The sequence below is a fragment of the Salmo trutta genome, chromosome 3 (assembly GCF_901001165.1).
Source record: "Salmo trutta chromosome 3, fSalTru1.1, whole genome shotgun sequence".
Classification (NCBI taxonomy): Eukaryota; Metazoa; Chordata; class Actinopteri; order Salmoniformes; family Salmonidae; genus Salmo; species Salmo trutta.
Window position 1 is genome coordinate 38,995,548 of NC_042959.1, and position 14,305 is coordinate 39,009,852.

The 14,305-nt window shown below is 44.2% G+C and overlaps 1 protein-coding gene across 8 annotated transcripts in view; it reads right to left on the reverse strand.

Moving 5' to 3' along the window:
- Positions 1 to 9,374: 9,374 nt before the first annotated feature.
- LOC115174993 (uncharacterized protein KIAA1211-like) overlaps positions 9,375 to 14,305 on the reverse strand; it is a 44,587-nt gene continuing 39,656 nt past the window's right edge. For 7 of the 8 annotated variants that reach the window (XM_029734143.1, XM_029734135.1, XM_029734111.1 and 4 more), the window contains 5 exons: positions 13,869 to 13,959; positions 11,981 to 13,714; positions 10,668 to 10,801; positions 10,328 to 10,415; positions 9,375 to 10,017 (listed from right to left, as the gene is read on the reverse strand). In XM_029734143.1, coding sequence (XP_029590003.1) covers positions 9,851 to 10,017; positions 10,328 to 10,415; positions 10,668 to 10,801; positions 11,981 to 13,714; positions 13,869 to 13,959 — 2,214 coding nt within the window. In that variant the 3' untranslated portion in view covers positions 9,375 to 9,850. The remainder of the gene's footprint in view (positions 10,018 to 10,327; positions 10,416 to 10,667; positions 10,802 to 11,980; positions 13,715 to 13,868; positions 13,960 to 14,305) is intronic. The other variant, XM_029734151.1, reaches the window with a different exon arrangement.

The window sequence follows — 14,305 nt, forward strand, 5'->3', positions numbered from 1 at the left end:
GCGCCGACGAGTGCGGTGAAAATATCAGCTGCTGTCGTTGTATCTGTCATCGGCACCAACTCCACGAACTCCTCGGTGACGGTCAATGTGTCATCAACTCCGCGGATGAAAATGGCCAGTTGTGCAACATCTGTAATGTCCGTGCTTTCATCAATTGCAACTGAAAACCCAATAAATGACTTTTTGCTTCAACTGGCTGTCCAAATCCACTGAAAGATCGGAAATCCTGTCTGCAACTGTGTTTCTTGTCAGGCTGATATTTGCAAAAGCCTGGCGCTTTTCAGGGCACACAATCTCCGCTGCCTTCATCATGCATGTTTTTACAAATTCACCCTCACTAAATGGTTTTGAAGCCACTGCGATTTCATTAGCAATGAGGTAGCTAGCTTTCACTGCAGCGTCACTGATGTCTCGGCTGTGAGTAAACACAGACTGCTGTTTCTTCAGACCCGCCAACAGTTCATTCACCTTCTCTCTTCTCCGCTGTCCTTGAAAGTTGTCATATTTGTCGGCATGAAGACTCACATAGTGGCGACGAAGGTTATACTCTTTCAGCACTGCAACATGCTGTGAACACACCAAACATACAGCTTTCCCATTCAATTCTGTGAATAAATAGGAGGATGACCATTTTTCTTGGAACACTCTGCACTCTGAGTCCACTTTTCTCTTTTTTGACAGAGACATATTGGGGCAATGAGGGTGCCAAAGCACAAAATGTTAAAAGTAGAAGCCGTAATAAATATCGCGGGCAAAACAAAGTAGCTCATCCGGACTGGCTGCACTTGCTTGACCTACTTGCTCTGCTCCGTTATAAACGGTTTGCTTGCTTAACACAATTGCTATTGCGCCATCCAGTGGACGCAATTGGAACAGCAGTTTATTTTATTGAAAAATTGCAGCTCATTTTTATACTTTACAAAATCATCTCGCGGGCCGGATTAAACCCATTTGCGGGCCCGCGGGCCGGACGTTTGACACCCCTGCTCTAGATAGAGGCTATCAGAAAGCCAAGAGCTTATTAAAGGAGAACTACAGTAATGAATACAAGATTGCCAATGCATACATGGAGAAGGCTTTTAACTGGCCTAGCATCAAATCCGAAGACCCCAAGGCATTACAGGCTTATGCATTATACCTCAGACGTTGTTGTAATGCAATGGAAGACATGGACGAGATGGATCTGGCCTCCAGCTTAAAGGACATCATCCTGAAACTACCCTACAAACTCAAGTAGAGGCGGAGGTCGGTTGCGTGAGAGTTACAGGAGCAGTGCCATGGCATACGTGCTAGAGTCCTTGATCTCAAGTGAGAATAGCCACACATCCAGTGGTCGGTGACATTCAAGATCCTACAGAATCCAGAAGCAAGACTCAAAGGCCACAGTCAAGGCTCATTCACACGTCTATTTACAAATCCACAGGGGGTAGCTTTGCTATTAGCATGTCATCACCACAGCAAACCCCCCAAACCCAATATCAGGCGGTCACAAATAGGAGCTTTGTCCACAATTTAGGAATATGAGTCACAAGAAGAAGATTGGTTTCGTAAATGAAAAGGGAATTTGGTTTGGTTGTTTGTCACGTGGGCACATCAAGAGATTGCAACAGAGCTCTCAAATGCAGTGTATGTAACCAAACTCACCCAAGTGTGCTTCATATTGATCAGAGAGACAGAGGAACAGCAGAGCAGTCATCAGAAGCGCCAGTGAGCAGTGCATACTGAGTGGCCAAGAATGTGTACTTGCTATTGTACCAATAAAGGACAAGCACAGTAAAGGCAACAGGGTTATCCAGACATATGCCTTCCTAGACCAAGGAAGCACAGCCACATTCTGCACAGAGAGACTGATGACACAGCTTGGCATCACAGGAAGAGAAGCTAACAAGGTGTTGAAGACCATGAATCAAGTAAAAGGAAAGTTGATGCACACATGTTATCAGAGGATTGGACATTTCTAAATTGAAGAAAAACAACTTCATCGAATTACCTGAAGTATAAACTCAGAACAACATGCAAGTGAGTACAGAAAACATCCCCACAGAGAAAGACCTGTCCAAGTGGCCTTACCTGAGTAATGTAAAGAGTTTTGAAATTAATGCAGAAGTAGAGACGTTGATAGGAACCAATGCTCCCAAGCTCATGGAACCATGGGAGGTGGTTAACACCATGGGAGGTGGTTAACAGCTGTGAAAATGGACCATATGCTGTGAGGACCCTACTGGAGTGGGTTGTCGATGGTCGCCTTAGAAGCCATAATAATGAGGACACGGGTCACTGTCCTACTGTTACAGCTAACAGAATCACAGTTTCAAATCTGGAAGAGATGTTGATAAGTCAATACAACACCGATTTCAATGAGAAGTCCTACAAGGATAAACAGGAATTGTCAGTGGAAGACAAAAGGTTTATGAAGATCATGAATGATTCTGTCAAGTTACAGGAGGGCCATCACAGCCTGAGGTTACCTTCAGGAAGGATGATGTCACCTTACCCGACAACCGCCATGTTGCTGAACAGCGCCTCGCAAACTTGAAATGCAAGTTCAAGAGGAATATAAAGGTTTCCTCTCTGATGTCATTGACAAGGGGTACGCTGAGAGTGCCAGAAGAGCAACTAGAGCGTACAGATGGTAAAGTGTGGTATATTCCACACTATGGGGTAGATCACCCAAAGAAGGGGACAATCAGAGTCGTTTTTGACTGTGCTACTACATACAAGAGCATATCATGTAACTCAGAGCTTCTTCAAGGCCCAGATCTGACTAACAGTCTTGAAGATATGCTCACACAATTCCGGCAGGAGCCTGTAGCAATGATGTCTGACCTACAAGCAATGTTTCACCAGGTAAAGGTATCACATAGTGATGTTGATATCCTGAGGTTCCTGTGGTGGCCTGGAGGTGACACTAACCTCTCACCTGTTGAGTATCGCAGGACTGTACATCTGTTTGGAGCTGCCTCATCACCGAGCTGTGCGAGCTATGCATTAAAGAAGACCGCAAAGGAATGTTGTCATCCGGAGGGGGTTGACACAATTATAAATCATTTTTATGTTGATGACTGCCTGAAATCAGTGTCCACTGAAGAGGAGGCAGTGCAACTTGCCAAGGATATCACAGCTACTTGTCATGAAGGAGGATCCCATCTCTCCAAGTGGGTGAGCAATAGTCGAACTGTACTAGCCTCCATCTCAGAAGTTGACAGAGCTAAAGAGGTGAAACAGTTGAATTTGGACAGAGACAAACTTCCCATTGAAAGAGCATTGGGAGTACAATGGTGTGTGGAGTGATACATTTACCTTTAATGTTACCATAAAAGACCAACCCCACACATGTAGAGGAATTCTATCCATGGTGAGTACTATCTATGATCCGCTGGGCTTCCTCGCTCCCTTCACCCTGCCTGCCAAACTGCTGTTACAGGAGCTTTATAGAAGAAGCTGTGGCTGGGATAAGAATATCCCCACTTGTTTCTCTGAAAAGTGGATGAAAGTGATTAGAGATCTTAAAAAAAAATGCTATTTTAAGATTGCAAGGTGTATTAACTAACTTGGATCCACTCTCAGATGCCAGTGAGCTAGGTTATGGAACAGTAAGCTATGTGAGACTGATGAATCAAAGGGGTGATGTTCATGTATCTCTTGTCATGGGGAAGGCCAGAATTGCATCTCTGAAGCAGATAACCATCACTCGCATGTAGCTGGCTGCTGCAGTACTGAGTGTAAAGGTGGACAAGATGCTGCGTACAGAGCTACAGCTGAAGCTGGATGACTCTGTGTTCTGGACAGATAGTCTGTCAGTGCTACCCAATGTACATACCCAATGAGCATACAAGTACATACCCAATGAGCATACAAGGTTTCAAACATTTGTGGCCAATAGGATCTCTGTTATCAGAGAGAATACATCCGTATCACAGTGGAGGTATGTGGATACTAGGCAAAATCCTGCTGATGATGGCTCAAGAGGACTGAATGGAAACAAGTTTCTGGAGTGCAAAAGGTGGATCCATGGCCCAATGTTTTTATGGAAACCAGAAGTGTAGTGGCCCCTGGAACACATGAATTCAGTTTCCCTCACATTTGATGACCCTGAGATTAAAAATAGTGTTGTTGTGTGCAGTGCTATTGTCATTGAGACTGAAAATCCCACCAACAAGCTGTTATCTTATTTCTCCACTTGGATGAAGTTGAAGACTGCAGTGTCTTGGTTCCTGAAAGTGAAAAAAGTATTACAGTCACTGTACAGGAAATAAAATAAATCCAGTTAAATCTCAATCTCACCAGCAAACACACGCTCACAGAACCAGATGGTGAAAGACAAGTTTCAAGCCTACAAGACAACATGCGGTGGTCAAGCTGTAAGTCTGGAAGAACTGTTGAATGCAGAGAAGGCGATCATTCGCTTCACCCAAAGACAAAGATTTCCAGAGGAGATCTTGACTTTGACGTCATCTACAGTCAAGAAAGGAAGTAGCATTTATAAGTTGGATCCAGTGTAGGTGGATGGAGTTCTTAGAGTCGGAGGACGGCTATGTAAGGTTGCTATGCCTGAAGTCAAGCACCCTGTCATTCTCTCCAAAGACCTTCACATATCTACACTTATCCTCCGCCACATACATCAACAAACAGGACATGGTGGAAGGAATCACATGCTCTCACTTCTTCGTCAAAGGTATTGGCTCACCAATGCAAACTCCGCAGCAAGGAAGATCACCTCCGAGAGTGTTGTGTGCAGAAGGCAAAGAGGCAAGACTGGTGAGTAGAAGATGGCAGATTTGACACTTAAAAGGATCATACCAGACATCCCATTATTTACCAATGTAGGTGTGGATTACTTTGGTCCTATAGAAATAAAAAAAGGAAGAGGAAATGTTTAAAGATTTGGAGTGATCTATACATGTATGTCCAGTAGACCAATACACATTGAAATTGCTTACTTTATTGACACGGATTCATGTATCAACGCCATAAGAAGATTTATGTGCTGAAGAGGACAAGTACAACACGTAAGATCTGGTAATGGGACTAACTTCGTTGGTTCTGAGAGAGAACTCAGAGAAGCTCTATTTGCTGGCAAGATCAAAGATGCTCTACTTCAGGAAGGAATACAGTGGAGTTTCAATCTCCCTGGGGCATCCCACCATGGAGGAGTCTGGGAAAGGCTCGTTCGGATGATTCGCCAGGTGCTCCATTCTGTCCTGTTACAACAGACCCTAGATGAGGAGGGATTGCACACCGTGCTGTGTGAAGTAGAGGCTATTCTAAACAGCTGCCCAATCACCACGTTAACCAGCGACCCCCTGGATCTAGAAGCTCTCACCCCAAATCACATTTTACTGTTAAAGTCAAAGCCTGTCCTACCCCCTGGAATCTTTAAAAACAAATTACCTGTATATCAGATGGCGTTGGAAGCAAGTCCAGTACATGGCCGACTTATTTTGTAAGAGATAGACACAGGAGTACCTGCCACTCTTACAGAAAAGACAGAAGACAGAAAGGTTCAGTACTTTTGTGAAGCATCACAGCACAGTTGAAAAATAAATGGCGAATAGAAATCCAAAATGAATAGTGTTAAGAGATAGATGGGAGGGGTTGAATGGAGCGGAAGGGTGGGACTAATAACAAGATAACCAATGTAAAACATACGGGGTCTGTCAAATGTATATAGGTTCAGAAATCTTGTGAAAAAGCACAGTTACAAATAAAAATCAAACTGGATGGAAATCAGAAATAGAGGAAGGACTAAAAACAAACAAAATATAACTATTGAAAAATAGATTGTGCCTGTAAAATGTGTATAAGATGTATAAAGTGAAGGTGGAAGCCTAAGTGTTGTTGTTTATTAGTTTACTCCAATTGGTGGAAGGGTGGTAGGGTTTGCGGGGAATAATAAAGGTATATTCTAAAAAAAGTATGTATATATATATATATATATATATATATGTATGTGTATGTATATATGTATGTATGGATATGGATATATAGATATATATTTACCCCAAAAATATATGGGGGATTGGAAATTATGCAGACAATTACATTGACGGAAGCAACAATCTTTCTGCAATATTAAGCTGATCCACCCTTAAATCAAAATAAATTAAAAAAAAGACATAAGTGGTGTAAAATGAAATGCAGCTTTAGTGAAGGAGACCCCACGGCACCACGTAGTGCAAGGGTACTTGGAAAGGTTCTTGAGACCAAGCCTGATTCCAAGGAGTTAGTACGTGTAGTACACCTGAAGACAAGAACCAACATTCTAGAAAGACCAATTTCCAAGATCTGCCTACTCCAAGAAGGTGCAGTATAAGAAGGGTCCTTCAAGTTAAGCTTTCACATCAAGTCATATTGGGGCCGGCGTGGAGTTGCTAATTGGCAGCGATGCTCCACAGGCCATCAACCCTGCTGATGACTACAGTGTTGGTGATGGACCCCACACCGCTGTAACCCAATTGGTGTGGGTCTCTGACAGTCTCATAGGAGAAGGTGGTGACAACCCAGGACAGATTGGCTGCCCTGCTGTTACTACCCACCCCATCTACATATGAGACACGCAGGAATGACAAACTGGTTGCTACAGGATACTGCCTTGGACGACCCGTCAAGCCTACAACTGAGCTTACCTTGTTATAGGCTGAGCTGGGGCTAAGTGCTAGCAACATCTGGCCCTAAAAATCATCCCTCCATGAAGACACATGGACACTTACATTGTTGGCTCCTTTTTTTGCATTTGTATAATTGTTTCTTTCCTAAGTCAGAGAATAATTTGGGGCCGGTGTGTAGGAGCCATTTTGGCCTGTTTATGAGTTGTGTATATGTTGTCTGTCAAGGGTTATTTTTACTTGTTTAGTACATTAGAGGGCACTATATGTTCGGGTCATGGGTCACTGGTTTTGTGTGCAAAAAGGTAGGTGACCAGGAAGGGTTAGCACAGGTGAGAGGAGAGGACATACAGTTCTTACCGTATCACATATGTAGCTTATGGAATGCATCTCTCTGCACCTTTTGTATAGGAATATGTGTTTTGGAGCTATTTATATATGCAATAAATGGGAACTTCACCCCAAAAGAGTAATGTCTGGAAAGCTGACTTTTGTGGATGCGTTATGGACAGCTCTCTCCTGTGGCAGTGGCAGTTCATAGGGAATCACCACTACACAACGTGTGCAAAGCTCTTAGAGATTTACCCAGAAAGACTCACAGCTGTAATCGTTGTCAAAAGTGATTCTAACATGTATTCACTCAGGGGTGTGAATACTTTTTCATTTTCAATACGTTTGTCAAAATAAAACAAAAACATGTTTTCACTTTGTCATTATGGGATATTGTGTGTACATGGGTGAGAGGAAAATCAATTGAATCTGTTTTGAATTCAGGCTGTAACGCAACATGTGGAAAAAGTCAAAGGGTATGAATACTTTCAAAAGGCACTGTATTTACTGTTAAGCAGGCAGACAGGCATTGAGGCATGCAGTTACTGTTCTATTCGAAGTTATAATGGGGAAAACAAGTGACCTAAGCAACTTTGAGTGTGGTATGATCGTCGGTGCCAGGCGTGCTGGATCCAGTTTCTCAGAAACGGCAACCCTCACTGGGTTTAATGAGAATGATGTGAGAAAGACAAAACATCCAGTCAGCAGCAGTCCTGTGGCCGAAAACAGCTCGTTGATGAGAGAGGTTGAAGGAGAATGGCAAGAATCATGCAAGCTAACAGGCGGGCCACAAACAGACAAATAACGGTGCAGTACAACAGTGGTGTGCAGAACGGCATCTCGGATCACACAACTCGCCGATTCTTCTCACGGATGGGCTATTGCAGCAGACGACAATACCGGATTCCACTCCTTTCAGCTAAAAACAAGAAGTGGCTCCAGTGGGCACACAATCACCAACACTGGCCAATGAGAAGTGGAAAAACATTGCCTGGTCCTACGAATCACAGTTCCTGTTGCGTCACGCTGATGGCAGAGTCAGGATTTGGCGTAAGCAGCATGAGATCATGGACCCATCAAGCAGGTGGTAGTGGTGTGGGGAATGTTTTCCTGACACGTTATGTCCCTTGATACCAATTGAGCCATGAACATTTCCGACACCTTGTAGAATCCATTCCCCAAAGAATTCAGGCTGTTCTGGTGGCAAAAGGGTGTCCAGCCCGGTACTAGATGGGTGTACCTAATAAACTAGCCACTGTGTATAATCTGTAGGAACTCTACTTTCCAGGCATGAAGTGAAATGTGTCCCTCATTGTGGGGTATTGTTTGTAGATTGATAAGGGAATAAAAACAATTAAATACATTTTAGAATAAGGCTGTAACGTAACAAAATGTGGAAAAAGAGGTCTGAATACTTAACGAACGCACTGTGTATATATATATAAATAAATAAAATACACACACACACACACACACACCACTATCCCCAACACACTCCTTCCCGCTACTTAGGTCCCAACAGAACTTACTCCAGGCAGTCGGCCTGGGAGGCAGGAACCCCTTTTCTCAAAACCCCCTGTAGTTGTTCTACACTAAAATCTGACACCCAAAAACATCTCTGCTGCTAAAAAAAAATAAAAAATCTCCACAATTTATGAACTAGACCTTTATTACTCTGAAAAAAAATACTCCTTGGTAAGGGTTCGACTGCTGCATGAATCTTTGCATGGGGGTTTCCTGCCATCTCGCACTGGCTATCCACAGGGCTGGCCCTGGCCAAAAAGCAACAAGCCTTCACTGCTAGGTGCCCCCCCAAAAAACTACTAGAAAACTATTAGCAACCTGCAGATAAATGGTTCCGAAGTTGTTTCACGCATGCAAGACTATTGTATGCTAACGTTACCATTATTCAGCTGGTTTTCAGAGAACCCCAGATTATCTAAAGAGTAAGGTTAGCTAATGTTTAACAGTTGTCCCCACTAGGGCAATACACATTTAATTAACTGTTCAATTAAAACAGATTCAATTTTTTGAAAAGTGAGCAAATAAAAAAATATATATTTGAACCCCTTGTTAAAATACTAAGTGTACAGTTCGCATTCCACAAATGCTTATTTAGATTCCCATGATTGGATTCACTGGGATTGAACTGAATCATATCTACTAAAATAAAAGTGAATCGTTCAATTCGTCAAAAATTGTTTAAAAAAAAGGAATCTTTCACATGAATCAGATACAAAATATTTTTGGGGGGTATAAATGTGAAGCGGGGCATCTGTTTAACAGTAAAAATATATTATACGGCCTAAGTATGCCTATACCTTTCTGATTAAACTGATGGCTATATATTTGATGCACTATTGGCAGTAGGTACAAAGAAGAGTAACAGTTTATATCTTAATATTCTCAAGGCGAGATGACAAAGAAAAAGCGATTCCATTTGTTATTTACTGCACATTTAATGTACACATGTTCAAAAGGCAATACAAAAATAAAACAGAAATACATCAAACACATGAAAGAGATTTAATAAATACAAAGAACCCTTCAGTTCTTTCTCTCCATCCATGCTTATTCATCCTCCAAATCAAAGCTCAAGGCTAGGTTTAAAGTTGACACACCGGACCCTCACTCATACAAGGAATACTGACAATAACAGTTAAAAAATTAAAACAAATAACTTTCATTGGTTGGTTTTACATAGGTATATCATGTCAACTGAATTCAATCTTATGCCATTTTCACTAATTTGGCCTAATTCCCAACTGACTTTCACCGCAGCACGTGATTGGAGGGTTTCAGCATCTGTCCAATAAGAAACCCGAAGGTATTAGAAGTCAAAAGATATACTCTGGTTGTGCAAATGCATTCTGATCCATCAGTGGACGGATGATTCGGTTTGAGACGGCCCGTCTTTACTGAACTATCTGGGGCATCTCGCTCCAGGCTTTGGCCTTCTTTTTGGCCAGGGCCATCCATGGGGGCTCATCCTGGACCAGGGCTGTAGGTGCAGGGTGAGCCGGGGCTCTCTTCCCCTCCTTCTCAACCACGGCAGGCTTAGAGATCTCAAGAGAACACAACACTATGGACAACAAGCAGAGAACAACATCTTTAGTGACACAATCACTCTGCATTATCCTAAAGACACTGCAGGTGTGATAAAAATAAGTCCTAAAACCAACAAAATGTTATCAAAATGGACTTAAATATGTCATTGAAGATTAGGCATTCTCAGATACAGAACATTTTCAACAGGAACATTTTATTCGCACGTTTCAGCCACATGTGGGCAGCAGTGTATCAATCACACCCAGTCTTTTGTGAGAACAATGAAAACACTTCATAAGAAAGTGATGTGTGTGGTAGCAGAGTGGGATACTGATGAGTCAAACCTTTTACAGGAGGTCCCGGAGGCTTGGCTTGGTCTTTGTTGACAGGACTCGTCAATGTAGGAATGGAACCTTTTCTGTTAGGGTCCCCCTGGAAAGAGATGGAATGAACTGCTTATTCATTCCAACATGTATAACAAAGTAAATGGCACTTACACAACTTCAGTCATATAAACTCTGGATATTGCATCAAAAGGTGGACCCTGTCGTAATAGCAGAAGAAATGCTAACAAGAGCTAAGGACTGGATGGATGGGTTGATTGACAAGTCAACTGTTTTCCTCTCTGAAACAGTGGGCTTCTCGTTAAACAAAAGAACACAAAACAATGTGCACCATCCCTACCTTCTCTGCAGGGACCTTGTTCTCTGTGGTTTCCTCCAATGAGTTCTCTTTGAAGATCCTTTGCTTTTGTCTGGCCACTGAGATCCAGCTTGGTGATTCAGATCCCCCACTAGGCACGTGACCTACAGACAGATCTGAAACAGAAGAACGTCTTCAAATGGTGCGAAATATGGTATGAGTAGCCTGGTAATTTCATTTCGCATAATGTTTTTGTTTAGAGTGGAAACATAAGATAGAGGTACGAACCAATGAAAGACAAATGCCATAAACCAATAGCATTCGAATACAGCCAATTTGTTGATAGAAATAGTCATAGTGAAGAGGGCACGGCAAAACCTTTTCCCCCTCAGGACACCGAAAAGATTTGGCATGGGTCCTCAAAAGGTTCTACAGCTGCACCATCGAGAGCATCCTGACTGGTTGCATCACTGCCTGGTATGGCAACTTCTCAGCCTCTGACCGCAAGGCACTACAATGGGTAGTGCGTACGGCCCAGTACATCAATGGGGCCAAGCTTCCTGCCATCCAGGACCTCTATACCAAGCGGTGTCAGAGGAAGGCCTTAAAAATTGGCAAAGACTCCAGCCACCCTAGTCATAGGCTGTTCTCTCTGCTACCGCACGGCAAGCGGTACTGGAGTGCCAAGTCTAGGTCCAAGAGGCTTCTCAACAGCTTCTACCCCCAAGCCGTAAGACTCCTGAACAGCTAATCAAATGGCTACCCAGACTATTTGCGCACCCCCCCCTCTCTTTTACACCGCTGCTACTCTGTTATCATCTATGCATAGTCACTTTAATAACTCAACCTACATGTACATATCACCTAAACTAACCGGTGCCCCCGTACATTGACTCTGGACCGGTACCCCCCTGTATATAGTCTTGCTATTGTTATTTTACTGCTGCTCTTTAATTACTTGCTACTTTTATTTCTTATCCATATTTTTTTTAACTGCATTGTTGGTCAGGGGCTCGTAAGTAAGCATTTCACTGTATTCGGCGTATGTGACTAATAAGATTTGATTTGGAGGAATCTCTCCTTGGTGTTTCTAGGTCTCTTTTTAGATATCTCTCAATAAGTCTGCTCTCAACAGTACTCATGGACCTGTTTCAGTATGAATTGTTAGTCCAGCAGGAGTCCAAATTCCTAAAACATGTATACACAGATTAAATGTTTTGTCATTTGAAGTCTATTGAGCTTAACATTGTAAAATATATATAAACAAAAGGTGGCATTGTGAGTGAAGGATATGCCATATATCACACATCTGTAAATTATGACTGGTGTGATGGTGACTAAGATGGTTTTAGTACCTGGTGTTCTCTTAGGCTTGACGATACCGTCCAGCTCTGAGGGCTTTCTGAGCAGGGCAGGTTTGCTTTGTGGCTGTGGTTCAGTGAACGAGGCCCTCTGTGGTTCTATGGGAAGTGAGTGTGCAGGGGATGAGGGGGGAGTTTCACTCTCTGATCCTAAGCGCAACATACCCACAGAGGTCTTCCTCAGCCTAACACCAAACGGATTCTCAGGGGTCCCTTCCTCCTGGGCTGCAGGAACGGCAGGTGGAGTGTCTTTTGAGGAATTTGTGGGTGCTGTGGTGCTCTGTGTTCTGCTGGGACAAGCAGGGACTTCAGCCACCACAGGGCTAAGTGGCTCCACTCTACTTGGGGGATCTGTATTTGCTGGAACCCCCGCTTCCACAGCCCCAGTCACAGTGACAGAGGGAGATGTAGAAGGGGAGGTTGGCTCTTTGGTGGCCAACCTTTGCCAGGTGGGGGAAATTGTGAACCTGGGTCTACTCTGCTCAGAGCCACAAGATGGCTTCCCATGATCCTCTGTGGCAGTTGGTCCACTACAGGGCTCCTGGGGGCTCTGCTCTGGGCCAGAAGCTGCACTGGGACCAGTTATACTGTACTGGTCAGTCGTTACACTGGACTCTTCCTGGTCCTGTGTGGTGTGTATAGCGGACTCAGGCTGGTCTGGGGAATCTGGAGGAGGTGTACTGCTATTTGGGAGCTGGGAGACACAGGCTTGTTCCCTAACTGTTTGGTCAGGCAGCTCAGTGAGGCACTCAGGGCTCTCACAAGCCCTCTCAGTGTCTGTGTCATTGTGTGGAACCTGCTGTGCATCATCCTCCACAGAGGTTGGCGTTACATCCTCTTCTTCCTCTGGCTCCAATAAGGCTGTTTGCACTGGCACATCTGAGATTGGCTCTGTATTTTCCTCCTCCCTCCACACATCTTTCTTTTTTTCCTCTGCCTCGTCTTGGACAACCTCCTCTGCTTCCTCTACTACCTCCACTACCTCCTTTTCCTCTACCCCTGCTGCCTCCTCCCCATCTTCCTTTTCCTCCTTTTTCATATAAACTGAAGGAATGTCCTGATCTTCTTTTAAGTATTCAGGGTTGATTTCCTCTTGATCCTCCTCTTCCTCCTTTGGTTTGAAATATTCTACCACATACTCCTCCTCAGACTCATAAGGCTCATAAGGCTCACCCTCCTCCTCCTCTTGGGACTCTGCTGGGCAGTCAGGTCCATCACTGGGGAGACAGGCTTCTTCCTGTTGGGTTGGCTCTGAAGGAAGGGACGGAGGCTCAGGCTCATCAGCCAGCTCATCCATCCAGCTCTCAGGGTCGAAACCCTTCACATTCACCTCCTCCAGGGGCACAGCCTCCAGCCCCAGGACAGATGTCAGGGGACACTTGAGGGAGCTCAGCACCTCCTGGAGTAGAGAGCCACCCTCCTCAGCTGCCTCACACCCAGTAGGGGCCAGGAGGAAGTCATCGTAGTCTCTAGTAGGGGGCTCCAGAGAGTCCAGGGAGCCAGGCAGGGGTGCAGTCTGGGTCAGAGCCTTAGCCTGGCCTGAGAGACATTCCTCAGAGTCAGACTCATTCTGTATGGAAGGGGTTGAGGAAGAGACATCCTGAGACACTTCCGGTTTGTCCCTCTGCTCATCCTCCTTATCTGGGGCTGATCGCTCGGCCTGCTGGGATACCACGGCCCCATCGGTCCACTCCTTCTCGGCAGCACCAGTCTGCTCACATTTCATATCTAGAACACACAACTACGTCTGAGCAGAGCCACTATAAGCAAGTCACTAAAGCATTATGACAACCATTCTTACTCAATACCATGAACGATAATCTTTCCGATATTGCATCAATATTTTGTGTAATGTTACTGTAATAAGGATCATTTATATTACCTTCCTCCTTGTCCTCCTCCACAGATTCTGGAATGACAACACTCAGTCTTTCCTCTTGGAATGATTCTCCCTCAGCCCTGCCATCAACCCTCTGAGCAAAAGAAATATGGCAGAGATGAGTCATAATGTAATCTTAATGATACAGTTCATTTCAAGATAAATTATCTGTCCAGCTTCAGTCATATCTGACACATGTTTTACAAAGATCTGGTAGACTCATGAGCCATGCAAGTTGACGGCAGGCTGGCGCGTTGTGGTTGGGCTAGATGGGCTGGACACTTGGCTCATGGGATGGATTTTTATGGGGTTCTGCGCTGATGATCAAAGGGGACTTGGGCTGGGTATGGAATAGAAGGGGGTGGGTTTGGTGTATGTTGGCCAGGGGAGTCAGGGAGAGGGGTTGGTTGTGCTAGAAGGGGATGGGTATGTACAGTTGT